This window comes from Oxyura jamaicensis, chromosome 4 (genome assembly GCF_011077185.1).
Source record: "Oxyura jamaicensis isolate SHBP4307 breed ruddy duck chromosome 4, BPBGC_Ojam_1.0, whole genome shotgun sequence".
Classification (NCBI taxonomy): domain Eukaryota; kingdom Metazoa; phylum Chordata; class Aves; order Anseriformes; family Anatidae; genus Oxyura; species Oxyura jamaicensis.
In genome coordinates this window covers 17,289,642-17,304,610 of record NC_048896.1, presented here as the reverse complement: position 1 = coordinate 17,304,610, position 14,969 = coordinate 17,289,642, and the positions used below count along the sequence as shown (strand labels likewise).

Sequence of the window (14,969 nt, the reverse complement as noted above, 5' to 3'; positions counted from 1 at the left end):
TCCCTAAAGAAACATACAGATTATAGCACAATCATTCAGATATCTTACTTCTTCCTTGTTACAACCAAATTTCACTTGAAGATTGCTGTGGGACTATTACAAGAAAGATGTGTAAAATGAGCAGATGCAAAGCTTGGTGCACAGGTCAAATAATTCAAAGGAAGGAGCCTAATGAGCTCTCTACTCTTCACCCCCCAATTCTTAATGGCTGCTTGAAAAATTATGTTCACTGGGTTCATATCTCTGGGTATTTCCAAGGCAATTTGTACACCTTCATTTATGTCACACAAATTTGTCATTGACTGGCCCAAAAATTTACATAGGGAGAAAGCCTTACACGCTTCTCAACAATTCAGGAATTCAGCAATCAGTCAGTCAAGCATTCATCAGCTTCAGCTGGTATAAATTGTGGCATTATCTAAAATTCATCTGTCTTTATTATACCCTGCTACAAAGGAAACAAGAAATCTAAGTGTGCCCATCCAGCAAACAGCAGCTTGGTCCCACAAAAGAGAGAGATAATTTACTGCAAAATCAACAAAGGGAAAACGAGCTGAGCAGAGAAGCTGTGTTGCATGGACAGGGGGAAAGAGGCTTTCATTTCAGGACTGCTCATTAGCATTGTATAGAAAGCTGGGTTGCAGGATTTCAACACATGCCTGCCTCTTCTGGGTCTCATAAATCATCCAGCAACACAATTCCTGGTTAAATGGAGCTCTCACTTATTTCTTCTTAAATAAAAGGACACGTGTCCAGGGTTTGGAGGTGCTGTCAGGTAGTTTGTTTGTAAAGGAGTAATTGCACAGATTCCAGTGAAAAATACACACAGTATTCCTTCTGATTTATCACTGTATTTTCATTCCTATGTACCTAGCAGGGAATCATGACACAGGCTGCAATATGGGGCAATGCACATGATATTTAAACAAAGGAATTGTGAACTAAATCAGCAATCAAAGCTGCTGTATAAAGTCCTGGTTTTCAGAAGGTTCCACCCGGTGCAGAAGTGTGGAGGAATCAGGGTTTTTATAGAGACTATCTGTTATTTATGTAAATAGTCCAACGTTGCAATAATACACTGTGTTTGTGAGCTCCAGAGACTGACGCCCATAGAAAGATGGGTTTATAAGACACCCCTCCATCCTAGGAGGATGAAAGAGTTGAGCAGCTCTGTGTTTTGTTACCCTTTGACCCTTTTCCTCAGAGTGTGGTCATGGGGAAGCAGACAGGGAGAGCTATTCTGAGCAAATTAAATTCCCTTTCCCAAAGCTGCGTGGGACCTGTTTACCAGAAGGGAACCTTGCTGCCAGTGCCCCAAGCACACGCTGTGAAAAACAACCTCCGGGCACTGGACACTACCACAAACCAGCATGGGCCTGTGGGCCAGGTTCACCCTGTGAGTGCCTCCAGCCACCCCACCTGCTGCGGCACAAGGCACATGGAGCGTGGCCGCTCAGGTTGCGTGAAACCCAGCTGCCTGTGGCTGCGGGCAGCTCGGTGCTTTGCAGCGGCAAAGCGCGGCTACCCTGTCTGCGTGCTGGTCACCTCCACTGGTGAAACCCAGCAGCCTGCTGCAACGCAACCCAAACTGACATCTGCCCCCTGACACTGAGCCACAGAGCATAAAGCAAATAAAGCAAAGAAAATCTTGTTTCCCTGCCACCCTCCTGGAATGTGCACACGACAAATTGTAATTTTCATTGATAGCGATTAATTTGTGTAGGAACTGGGACAGAGACACAAAACATCCTTACTTGTGCAGGGGGCTAAGAAATGCAGGCCAAAAGGTTTGGTAATGAGAAGGATCAGGATAGTTTGGGTTCTCACACCAACCTTGACTGCTCCTGCCTCATTTCTTTGGGGCCTTGTAGGTAGATTGTGCTTCATGCATTCAGAAGTTGCTGAAAACCATTTTTATCCACCACACAGCAAAGCGGGGTTATGTTTGCTCACACACTCCTCAAGGGAGTTTGAAACTGCAACTGCAACTCTGCAACTAAACCAGCTGCAGAGCCCTCCCCAGACACTAAACACAAGGGCAAAAATACACCAAAGGCACCAATGCCAAAGAGCAATGCGTGGGGACTGTCCTGGGGGTTCAGGTAAGAAGTAACACCTGTCCATGGTTCCAGACAGGAGTCCAGCTGGGAACCCTCCCCGGCTAACCCCTTCCGAGAGGCACAAAACAAAAACCTCTCCAACTTCCAGAAAATCAGAGAGAGAGAAACCAATACCCTTTCCTCCTGGCTCATGTCTCACTCCGCAATTAGCAGGCAGCTCAGCCTTGTTTACCACTTACAAGCACGAAAGGGTTAAGGAGAACCTTGCACAAACTTTGCTGCGAGCTGAGCTCGCAGCCTCCCTCCCTTCCCTCCTCGCCTGCTGCCGAGATGCAGCAGCGCCGGAGCTCTTCCGATCCTCTCTGCTCTGACTGTTGCCTACCGCTGCCGAGGGAGGGGACTGGCTGCCGCACGCCGTTTCCATCCAAGCGGTGAAGCCTATGAAGAGAAGTCTCCTTGCCCCTTCTACTGCCTGCGAAGGAAGGGCATCAGCACGGGTGCTGTTGGGTCAGTCAGTTGCCATCTCAAGACCTGGAGTAAGAGCCATCCCTGCCAGCAAACCATGTGAATTCAAGAGCAGAGAAGAAAGTGCATTTGGCATGCCTGTTGCTAAAAAGACAGTATCGTGACTCCAGCAGTAAGACAACAAACCTTTCCTGCACAAATCCCACTACTTGGGAGGAGATGTTCCTAGATAAATCACCAGCAAGCTCATGGTCTGAAACAGCTGCTCTAGTGCCTAGTCCCAACACCCCTGCCTGCTCTGAAAGGTAACTATGCTTTATTCTGTTCTCTTCCTATGCACTCCCACAGCTGAGACCCTGACATACTACCTTGCACTTCAGCATGAGAACAAAAAACACCACCTGCCACTGAAAGAAGAAACACCCCTCTCTTTCCTCTCCCTCAGATCCTCCCTGGAGAAAATGCAAGCCATGAACAGAATTGATACTTTAATGCTTTGTTTGCATTTCTTCAATGCTATTTTTAATTTAAAGGTCACCTAGACATAACACACCTGGTCATGTCTGTGCTCAGAAAGAAACCTTTCTGCACTTGTCAGCACAGAGCAGTTTAAACTAACAGCCTTGGAGTAATCGTTCTATTCTGTCCCACTTTATTCTTTGTAGTAGTTTTAGTATTGGGTGGAAATGCAAAAGAGAACTCGGAAAAGCTGCTTGTACTTTCAAAGATGCCTTGCTAACAAGTGACACTTAAACTGAATACAGGAGTAACAGGAAGGGAGTAGGCGAGACAAGACTTTTATTGTAGTTGCAAAATCGATTTGTGCTGTCTGCACTGTTCTGAGGAAAATCTTCCTTTCTCTCTGCTCCTCCATGACCTACAAGGTGCAGAGGGGCCGTGCAGGCTTCCCAAGAACAGGCCAGATCTTGAAAGCTCCTGATGTTCCCCAAACCCTGGTAGCTGCAGAGGGAGGATGGTAATTTCAATGCCCTGAAGTTTTGGCTCACAAATTTGCTGTCTCAGTGAGACGCACACTAGAAAAAACTTACTGTTGTTTTGTTTGGGGCTTCTATGTTCATTACTGTATTTCTGTTAAATGAAATACGCTGTGTTTTCTTGTGTTGTTGTTGTTTTTTAATCCCTGCTTAAAAATGAGTACAAACTGCTAAATAAGTGTCTGCTTGGAATCGGTCTGTATCTGCTGAGCATTGCTGAGCACTAGCGGTGCTTGGCACTTCTTAGTGGATGTGTTGTCCAGCCAGAGAAGGATGGCTAAGCCTTGATCAACAACTTGGGTCACAGGGAATTTGGGCTCTAGTTATGCTGCTCTGCTCTATAATAAACCTCTACTTACTACCTCCGTCCATGGACTAGGGGGCTTCTCAGGGTACCCAGGGAGGTTTTGCCTCCAGTATTCTGAGTCATACAAAGTTATCATGCCAACCTGCTTTATACACAGGTTTTTCAGAGTCTTTGTGTACTCACTTATGTTCACATGCCACTGGTCTCTATGGTCTTCAAGCTCATATTCCTTACTGGAGAGCTTGCAAATTTGAATCTACTAATATCCAAAAAGATACACTCACTGAGATAAGTGGTAGACTGAAAAGCAAAAATCTTTGGGGTTGCCTGGAGCTACTGAATTACTTCTGGAAACGATGTAGTTAATTTCACAGCTTTCAATAGCCTGAATAGTTAATTGCTCCTCACAATTCTACAGTTGAGACTACAAAAAATGAAAGCTGTGCCAACTCCCCATTGCTAATAGTTTCTACTATTAATCTGCGCCCTTATTAAGAAGTGCCCAGCAGAGCCTTGCTAATTCAAAGTCTTGGTTTGTAGTTAATTACTGAACTTAAGATTAATGTCCTTAACATTCTGCAGTCTAATGTTATGAAGTAAAGCCATTAGGCTCTCTGTTCCTTAAGGAGTGAAACCAGCTCAGGCTTTTGCTCTCAGTAAGACGGCAGATGACATGGGCAAGGACATTGCTCTGTACTTTAACTCATGCATATGTTAGATTCCTGACTGGCTGCATTTCATTATCAATAGAGAAATCATACTGTACGAACACAGCTTTAATACGGCCAGTAACCTTCATACCCTCTAATTTCCACTTTCTGCATAACACAAGAATGGTCCTTGTGAGGGAACAACCTCCATTTAGATATGCAAAGTGGGAAAATCACAGGGTTAAGATGTATTGCTCTATAACTGAGAGCCAAAGTGCTTGACCTTCACCTTCGTGTCCCCCCACTTTTGCCCCAGCACTAAACCTGCTGCTGGAGTCAATGCCACAGACTATATAACAAGGTCGCAAGAATTTTGCAGACATGGATCCCTTACTTTTCATTTTGCTCACTGCCGGAGATCTTGAGACCAGACAAACAGACTACAAAACCTCCACAAGCCTGTATCTCTGAATGCCCAAGCACACATACTACTTGCTCTGTCACTGGCACACTTCAGGGCGCTGTAATACAGCGCCCACACGGGTGGGGGCCTGTGTTGCCAAGAGGTGGAGGGCTGTGGGGGCCCAAGCTGCACCTTCTGTTCACAAGCCCGTTTTCTGGGTTCAGCACAGACGTACCCTCTGGAACCTCTGGACACATGGAAGGGGAGGCATCCACACAGGCACATAGGTCAGAGCACTCATGCTTCCATTCACCCCCAAAGCACACTTCATGCTACCTCTCTCTCCATCCCAGCTGTGAATTCACTTGCGTGACCAACTGCCTCTGCCTTCTATTTCTTACACTAGGAACCTGTTGCACGTCTCCTCGGATTAGCTAACGATATTAAAATGGCCACCAAGTTCTTAAGAGCTGTATTACTAATTACAGCATTTTTGTGGACACCTTTCTTGTTTATAACAGCATTATCACAGAAAGGCTTGCACGATAATGTTTCTGAGTCACCGGTGACTGGTTACTTCATGTTTGGGATTGCAAATCTAGGAAAACAAACATCTTGAAAGACTAGGAATATTCTATTGTAAACTGAATATATCTAATATACCTGAAGTATTTTATTTTAAAGCACCCAAAGTCACCTGCAGTAAGGAATCACTGAAATCTGAGGATGTTCTTATTTGGCTCAGTCTGATAGATCTGTGGCTGGGTTATTAATTTGTTTGCCCTTTATCCTGAAAACAGTTGTTTGTAGAAATCATCAGAAGATGTTTGAAGTGTGTACAGGAGGGAAACCCCAAACTAAACCCCAGCACATCCTGACTGAAGCTTTCAAACCTAAAATCCTTCCAAGCTGTTCAGCAACAAGCTGAGCATTTTGAAACAAACCTTTCTGTGCATACCCTAGACTTGGGTGGGCTGGCAATTTCTTGCTAGTAACCCCCCCCCCCTCCACAAAAAAGTGCATATATATATATATTTTTTTTTTAACAGTACTGTATTTGTTTGTAAGGATTTCTCTGTGTATACTGTAAAGCCTATTTTCTGGAGAAGTTTATAATCTGCACATAAAAAATATACTTTGGCTTGGTTTGCAGCACTTGCAATGGGTTACTTCAGTTTTTATAGCAAAAACAGGTGTTGCTGAATATAGGCACCCTGACAACCCAACTGTTATTTGCCCAAGAGAGTTTAAGGGGAGATTTTTCAAACATAGCTAGGGGATACTGGAAGCGCAAGTCACATTGATGGTGCCTAAATGCTTGAAAATCAACTTCTCATTTCCATTGCTCCCCTTTCTCATTCCAGTCCTGCATGATTGATGTCTGCTGGAGACAGCACCTGATCAGCCCTGGTCAGATAGTTTAGATGTCATGGCCCAGGTTGATAGACTGGAAGTATGCAAGCATTGACTTTGGTAGAAGACATGCTAAAGATTCTTCAAGATTCTCACCTCTTCTAAGTTAAGAGCAAGACGAAAGCATATTACTTATGTATTGTTGCTTGTGGGTCTGTGAAGGTTTAGAATATTTGTGACAGTTAAAGAGAAATGATGCTACTGCAAGCAATATGCCCTTGTAGCTGAGATGAACACTCACTCTGACTTGCACAAACAGCCCAGAGCCCTGCCTAAACCAGACTCTTCTTTTCCGTTCCCCACTTTCTAAGGTTCCAAAACTTTTGGGTCAGACCCCAGAAAAATACTAAGCACCCCTTTTCTGCTTGCTCACACCCTCCTACAGAAAGTACAGCACAAAATCCACTACCCATGCAGAAGTCAAATCCCCAGGCAATGTTTTCCATCAGCAATTTGGCCCAGCCTAGCAAGCCTATTACCAAGCACTATTCCCTAAATTGGCCCGATATTCCCTAAATAGGATTGTTGTCCTCTCAAATGTTTTGATACTGAAGAAGGTAAGCTGGGAGGTAAAAACAGAGTACACAATTCCCAGCATCCCTCGTCCAAAAGCTCAACACAGCAGATGTTTCCCCATCACATGAACCAAAGTTGGTCTGTCTTGCTTGTAATGAAAGCCTGAAAATCAGCTCCCTGATGACTCAGGCCTCCAGATTCCAACCACCTCCCTCTGAAGAACAGCAAGACATTGGTGCATGGGGAGAACTGAACCAAGTCAATAAAACATCCATATTTTAGAAACTGAGGGCCTGTCAAAGTAAAAATGGTTTGCAGCAATGTCTTTTGGGTGAAATAAAAGCATCTGAGCTTTTGTCATTTTGACCTAACGTTTCATTTTAATCTGACTGCCACAATATATCACCACATTAATATTATTCTATTTATATCTCATGTAGGTGTATACATAGTGAGCATTACAAATGACTGCATCACTTTGTTTCAGGGCTATCATTTTTGCTTCAACTAAGAATGAAATTCTGGTCTTATCAAAGCAGAACATGATGCTTTTTGTTTACAGAGAAATTTCAGCATTTAGGTTTTCTCTTTCCAGCTGGAAGAAAACACAGTGCTGAAAAAACAAGTTTTCTGATATGTTCTGCTGCCAGGGGATGACTGAAGTGTTGTATCCTGGGGCAGAGATGCCTCAGTGAGTCATGGAGGGCTCTGGCTGCCTGCTGAGTGCACCCTGGAAGAAAAACAGGGGTTCCGGTTAACTAGCAAGAAACACATGGTGGAGGACCCTGGATGGATTCATGTCTTCCCTTATTCTGTGACATCTAATTCCATAGACTGTGGGGCCTCCTTTTTACCCATAAGTAAGAAGTGTTACCAGAGGAGACTTTAACATTTAAATTTGCATGGTCTTTCTCTAAACTTAAAGGCTGAGTGTTTCTGGGTGGCTCACAGGAGCATAACATGGGATTAAACTCATTTCTTACCCAAAGATACCACATATAGGCTATGCTATTTTGGTACATAGTTTCATTTGTCTCTCCCCTTTTTCCTTCTAGAATGACAACTTGTTGACTATCCCTAATGAGAAGCTCAAAACTACGTATTTTAAGCAAGCGTCAGTAACCCTGGATTAGGAGAGAAAAGATCCCCAGCAGATTGCAACCTTCCTCAGCTCATACAGGGATAAACCACCCGCTGTGGGAGAAGCTGCAGAAAGCTCACTCTGGAGATGACCTAATGAAAGAAGGACCCGAGCATTTTCAGGACAAAAGAGAAGCCTGGTGGCAGTTTAAAACACAAGTTTTGTGCTTGTTATCATTATAAGAGCAACTGAAAAATGATTTCCAAAGACCTGTCTGATGCAATCTGCTTAACTCTGTGAAACAGAGTCGTGAGACCAACAAGATGGAGCACTCCTTGCTGAATTCTACTAAGAAGACGTCCTGCCATCTGTTCTAAGTCTCCTCTCTTGACCTGCTTTGAGTCTGGTGAGGTAAGACATGAAATTTGACATTAAATAGGGAAAATGGACCAAAGTTGACAGGGAGCAATGACTGAGATTTATTTCAAATTCCGTGGAAACCTGACTGGCCGTGTCCACTTTCCAACTCTGGCTACAGAAGTAGACACAACAGCAGATAAATATTCCAGCCTGTACATTTACGTGGGATTGTTCTTAACACTTCTGGCTATCCTTCTCATTTTGCTTTTCACCATGCTTTTGCGCCTGAAGCATGTTGTTTCTCCAATCATCACATCTCCAGAGAGCACTGAGAATGCCCAGCAGTTCACAGATGTGGAAATGCGCAGCAGGATTCCCACCACTTAGAGACCCCAGTGCAAAGAAGGCTCTGTGTTTGTGAAACATATTTCGTTCAGCAGAACTGTGGTGGAAAGAATCTCTGCATGCCTGTTGAGCCCTACAGCTTATTGCACAACCATCAACAGCAGCACAGAGCATCTGGTGAGTGTCATGCAACTCGGACTGACTGGCTGGGACACGCTGGCTGATGACACTACAGGCAACATGTGTGCAACACCCTCAATAAAATTTACATTATGGAAACCTACTGGTGTCAACAGACTCATATCCCTCTAAAGGTCCTTGCAGAAAATGATAAAAGTCACAGGACTGACAGCAAAAAATAAAAATACAAATAGAAAACAGAGAGATTCACACCAGAATGTGTGCAGGACCCTGTATTTGCTGACCTATCTCTCTGCCCTTAAATTCCTTGGCTGTGAAAAGAGATGACTCAACAAAGTTAAGTGATGTAAGTGCAAAAAGCCTATTGAAGAGCACATAAAGACATATCAGTAGTTCAGAAATTCTCAGACATTTCTCCCATTCAAGTAGGAAAACCTTAAACTGCTTAACTGCTTTTTTTTTTTTTTTTTCACCTGAATGGCAGATTTGCACAATGGAGTTTCACGTGCTGGAACTATTGGTTTCTGACATTAAAAGAACATACATTGAGCAGTTGCATTCCAGATATCAGAAAGAGATGTCACTTTTGAAAGAAGGAAGAAAATAAAATAAACTTTACCAAAGGCATAAAATAAAAAGAAAGCATCAGATGGAAATGAGCAGCAGGAGGGAAAAAATATTAAAAGACACTCTACCTCTCTTTCCTTGCTCTTCTTTATATTCACTGAGCTGACTACAGACACATTCGTATCTTTCAGCCTTCCCAGTATCACGCAGTAATTAAAATGCAGTGTGAAGTTTGTGAATCAAATGGGCATTGTTCTCCTAACAGACATAAATTCAGAATAACATTTCCTCTCATATTCATGTTGGGTTTTCTCTCTCAGAACACATATCAGTTCTTCCAAAGCTCTTTTTTTAGTTGTTTTTCTCTAAAGAAAGCTGAAGAAATGCCAGGACCTGGCACTGCAATAATGAACAGTGTGAACAGCTTTGGACATAGTCTAGTAGGGAACATGCAGATGGAAAGCAAACTGAGCACTGAAAGACAGGGCTGGATTCAGATATCCTGGTGGTTCGTTTGGAACAGTGAGGAAAAAAACAATTACTTAAATTTATAAAACAACAGTCTGACCCAATGCTCTCACCTATGAAAGACGTACAGAGATAGACTTAATTTCTGTGGATAGGAAAGATGGAATCAAAGATGGCATATCACTTCTGGAAGAGCCACTACCTCTTACAGAAAAACTTCAAATTGGATTATTTCTGCTATATCTCTGGTACTTTCCACATTTCAATATGCTTATTTGCCAATTCCCTTCTCTCCAAAGGGGCCTGGGAAATGTACAGTCCCCCCCCCCCCAAAAAAAAAAAAAGTGCTAAAATTAGAGATGACACAGGAACTCCATGGACTTGTGAAAGTAACAAGAACTTGTTTTTCAGATGCTTTGCATACACCTGGTTCTTTGCTTACCTTTAAAAGTCTGTGTCTGGGGGAGCTGTTTGGACTAGAAACACGGCTTCTTTAGCTGGTTCTGTGGTGAGAACAGAACGGCAAGTAATGTCCATACTGCATATGGTTGGTCCATGGGGAGGAGGACTAGTTTTTTTCTCATTGATGTATTTAGTATGAAGATATTTTTAAACTGCTTCCTCATATTGAATAGCAGCATTAACCCCCAGGTAAGGTTTAATCTGTGGAATAGCATGTTGACTGTACAAGGGAAATACAGCATGGTTGTGGCTTCACAACAGTCCTGGTGGCTTCGCGCTACTCTCAGCACTGTACGAGAGCCCAAATTCTGTGTGATGACGATTTGAATATTAATCCAGCTAAGACAGATGGCTACTAAGTTAGTCAATGACATTTAAGTGTAACAAAAGCATATGCAGATCATATGGCCTGGTATGTATCATGCATTCAGCCATCAGGGTGCAGACTAGCTCAGGCTCAACATCTGGCTTGCCTTGTACAACCTCTCAATTTTCTTGATGCACAATTTGAAAGCTATAGCTTACTTGAATCATAAATTAACTATCATATCAAATCAGCATCTAAAACACATTAACCTTTTAGCACAACTGCAGCTATTTCCAAGAAGCTGCAGGACAGATTCAATATTAACAAAAAATATCAGGCCCACTAAGGGAAAATGACAGTATCAGAATCTGAGCTGGGATACACATTCTGATTTCTCTGGTCTCGGCTGAAAAGCCCCTAAAAGTAGGTGTCAGGACTGGGTTTTTGCCTTCTGTTAATTCAGAAGACACCTGTAACTGCTTAAAACTCATTCAATAAATGTATTGTAAATAAAATAGCAATCATTTTTATATATCATTACATTGTACCACATCATATATTAAGCAAACTGTATTTCTATACTACTAAAGAAAGCAGTCCTACCTTCTAAGACAAAAATGGCAGGTTTTTCTTCATAAAGCTCTGTTTCAAAGTAACAGTCCAACTTGATACACCTGCAGTCCCAGAGTGCATCATTTGTCTGCACAATGCTAGCAAATTTTAAAGCCTGCATCTCCCATTTAGAAACAGAAGTGTGCCTTTCCCCCCTTTTCATTCTCATTCGTATAGTTGAAGACATGGTGCCTTTGAGAAAAGAGTTGGGGTGTTTTACTCTGTATTTGCTGAGTGGGCTTTAGTGGGCTTTGGCTTTCTTTGGCTACAAAGAATGGTAACTGTAACTTCTGCATGGATTTTTCTGGGTGTGTAGATGTGACATCTATACCATTCCCCTCCACTGGTTTGTTTCCTTCCCACTTACCCATCTGCTAGAGACAGTCAATTGTTTTTTTTTTCATTATTTTATTTTTACAAAAATAAGTTGTACTACAGCCGGTGGTGAGTCATTGACTGCTCTGTACTATTCCCAGAATGCACTCAATGTGTGGATCTGAGAGACAAACTTATGTGCAGAAATTGGCTCAGGTGGTGCCATGGATTTCAGATTAATTGTTGGCCTCAGGGGGCATCTCTGTAAGAAGACCCCTTTCAGTGTTTGTACGTATTACTTGAACAAAGACAGTTTGCTCCCATCTTTGCTACAATTTAGACATAGGAAACAAATATGACTATTTAGTAAATTCATCACCTCCTCCATCCTGCACCTGTGGGGGAAGACAGCCACCTGTTGTTCTGAAGGAGCAGCAAATATGCATTCCTGTTCCTTGGGGGTGGGACTGTGAGGTCGGAGTAAACCTACAAGCACCAGAAAACTACCACTGCTCCCAAATCTCCCAGGGCATTTCGTCCAGGAGGTATCAGGACTTGTCCCACACTTTTTGACTATGGTGTACAGACCATATATATGCCACAGGATTTATGCTCAGGTAATCCCATCCACATGGCTTCTATCCATGTTCATGATTATCCTGCATTAACAAACCCTTGAATATTGAGCAGACAGGGATGGTATTTAGAATATATTCATTTTCTGTCAGAATTTATAAACATAAACATATATTATCATGTCCTCACAGGGCTGCAGAGAATAATGTAATTTTGCTAACAGCATAACTCAGCAGAGTTATGACCTTTGGGCCCCCCAAAGGACATTTTTTTGCTTTTACTTGAAATAAGATTTAAAAAAGTATCGAAACCCAAAATTGATGTGAAGTTACACATCCATTTAACTGTCAGCAATGATGAAAACTTACTTGTATGTCTTGTCTACACCAGAAAAATTACTGAAGTTCATTCTGTGAGCACAGATGTAAGAACAAAGCCTGAAAAAAAAATGAAAAAAAAAAAAAAAAAAAAAGATAAATTGGTTCCTTGCACACTTGATCTCTAAAATTATCCATATGCAAATTTCCCCTCAGTCCCTTGATAGCAGAGAATGGGGGACAGTTGATGCTATGTGTGAAAAATAATCCTGTACTGATTTTGAATTTTGAAAGCAGAAATAAGTTGTCTAGACATAGGCAATGCTAAGTTGTGAAAGCAGATCTTGATGTAACAGGGAGAGGTCTGTCCAATTCATGTGTAATTAATAAATTACACTCTCTACTCTCCCACCTGAATTTCATTTCTATGTAAACTTGTCAACAGAGAAACAATTATGAATAATTCAGAAGACTTTTCCCTCCCTTCCTTCTCCTCTAGATTTATTAACCCATTTTCAAAGTATAATTTGATCAAGCTAATAGCCACAGACTTCCGAAACTGACTCTCTCTACATTAATCCTGTCTTCAAGATCAAAGTCCTACTCACAGAGTCCCATTTAACAGCAATCGATTAAGATACAACATAGAGGCACCTGCAAGTCAAATGAGACCTCAGCAACATTCTTGATTACTTAAAATCTGTTCTCTGCTAGCAAGAAATTTCTGTTATTTAATCTTGGCTGTTGTCCTGAAGCTCTTTCCTCTTCTTGTCCTGAAACACTTGCACCTCAATAGCTACTGGCTGCTGTTTACTGGTGGTTTTATGGCAAACACACGTACCTACCAGCATTACAGAAGGATCATGTAGCTAGCACCTACCTGGGATATTTCTATGTACCCTAGGCACCCCTGTGACTTTAGATGGACAAGTTCTTCTTTAAAAGGCAGGGGACATTCAGAAGCAAATGGGACTTTGACTTGTGTAGACGAGTGTTGAGGTGCGGCTCTACTTACAGGAAAATGTAAAGCCACAAGCTGGATTTCAATGTATCACAGGCTTTCAGACATTTTGTACCATCTTCCCACTATTCTTCCCATGTCCCTGACACATATCAGAATCCTGTCTTTGTCTCAGAACTCATGGGTAGGTGTTTCCAGTACTATGGTAGCAGTGGAATGACTTTTTTAGACTAGAACCTGCAATACTAGCTTGAAAAACACAGACCTCGGTGCCAAATGCTGAAGCAAAATTTACAAGAAAGATCTCCACTTTATTCCTTTTGCCTTAGTTCAAACTAATTCAACTAATTCAACCCTAATTCAACCTAATTCATGCTCATTGCAATTAACGTGCAGCACTTTTTATAATGTTATTCCATAATCTTTAGGTTACCAGGAACCTGTCCAAATAGCTGTGGCATGACTAGCAGGTAATGGCCCAGGAAGCTTGCATGAGCCAGTAGGAGGCTGCTCACTGGCAAATCTTACAGCTTGTCACAACAGAATCAAACTGATGTGGGTTTGCTGTTGTTCACATTTTTTTTTCATGCTTCCACAGCTTGGAAAATCTCAGAACAGCCCTTTTGGTGCTGACTTTATCAGCATATGGAGTCCAGGTGATAACAGTGTACCAGTTTGCACTTGCTTCATGTTGGCACCTAGTAGGAAAGAAATGTGACTTGCTGTTGTTGAAAGCATCCAGCAAAACAGAGAAAGGAAAGAGAAGCATTCCAAATGCCCTTCATTTTGCCCTTCATTTTGGCTGTTGTGCCATGTTACAGCCTGAATTTCAAAGCCGTTTATTGTATAACATAACCAACACTGAAGGGACAGCTGACAAATAAATACAGCACAGCAACATTTGCCATATGTGCAACTGCAAGCTACTCTGGAAGGAGCCACTGTGATTAGAATACTGAGGCTGCTTTTCCTTTGTTTGACTTTTGTTTGTAACTATGCATCAATTCACTATCAGATACACCATTGCCCCAGTGCTCTACTAACCTCCACACTCAAACTGCTCAGTAAGGATTAGCATCGCCATTAGCAGGAGGTACCACACAGCACTCATGACAAGCTCAGCTGGCATCAGGCTGAATAATAACTCGCAGCAAAGCAATTTGGGGAAGATATCCTGACAGCGTATATATTTTGCCTGGCTTAGAATTATTAAAATACCTCCAAATGAATACCACTTTAGTGGAAATTCAGTGTTTTCAGTGCCCATGCTGGACAACAGAAATAACAAAGATGTTAGGAAGAGCTGATTTGGCTTTGAGGTAGTGGGTTGGACCAGATGTCCTCTTGAAGGTCCTTCTCTAAAAAGCTGCCTTCCATATCCATGAGCAAGTCACAGTTCAGGCATAATGCTTGTAGACAACACCTTTAAAGTTGGTGTCACTCCTGTCAATTAAAGGCTTGAATAAGCCTCTGCATTTTACGAATACTGATTAGTTCAGCATCATTGCCTCTTTTTTTCTCCTGCTGAGGAAACTCGAGATCACAGAAATGGCTTGCACCTCACGAGCAGCCAACAGAGTAAGATACACTCTAAATACTTAAAATTAAAACTTTAGCTCAGTGTCCATTTTATGCAGACACACAAGTA

The 14,969-nt window shown here is 42.2% G+C and overlaps 1 protein-coding gene and 1 long non-coding RNA gene across 2 annotated transcripts in view; one reads left to right on the top strand and one right to left on the bottom strand.

Moving 5' to 3' along the window:
* The window catches only part of LOC118166703, a 32,121-nt gene that overhangs the window by 6,695 nt on the left and 10,457 nt on the right, over window positions 1-14,969 (bottom strand). The window lies entirely within an intron of this gene.
* Window positions 2,214-12,768, top strand: SERTM2 (serine rich and transmembrane domain containing 2). The gene is made up of 2 exons (XM_035325828.1): window positions 2,214-2,830; window positions 7,865-12,768. Exon 2 carries the CDS (start codon window positions 8,359-8,361, stop codon window positions 8,635-8,637), a length of 279 nt encoding a protein of 92 aa, XP_035181719.1. The 5' UTR covers window positions 2,214-2,830; window positions 7,865-8,358; the 3' UTR covers window positions 8,638-12,768.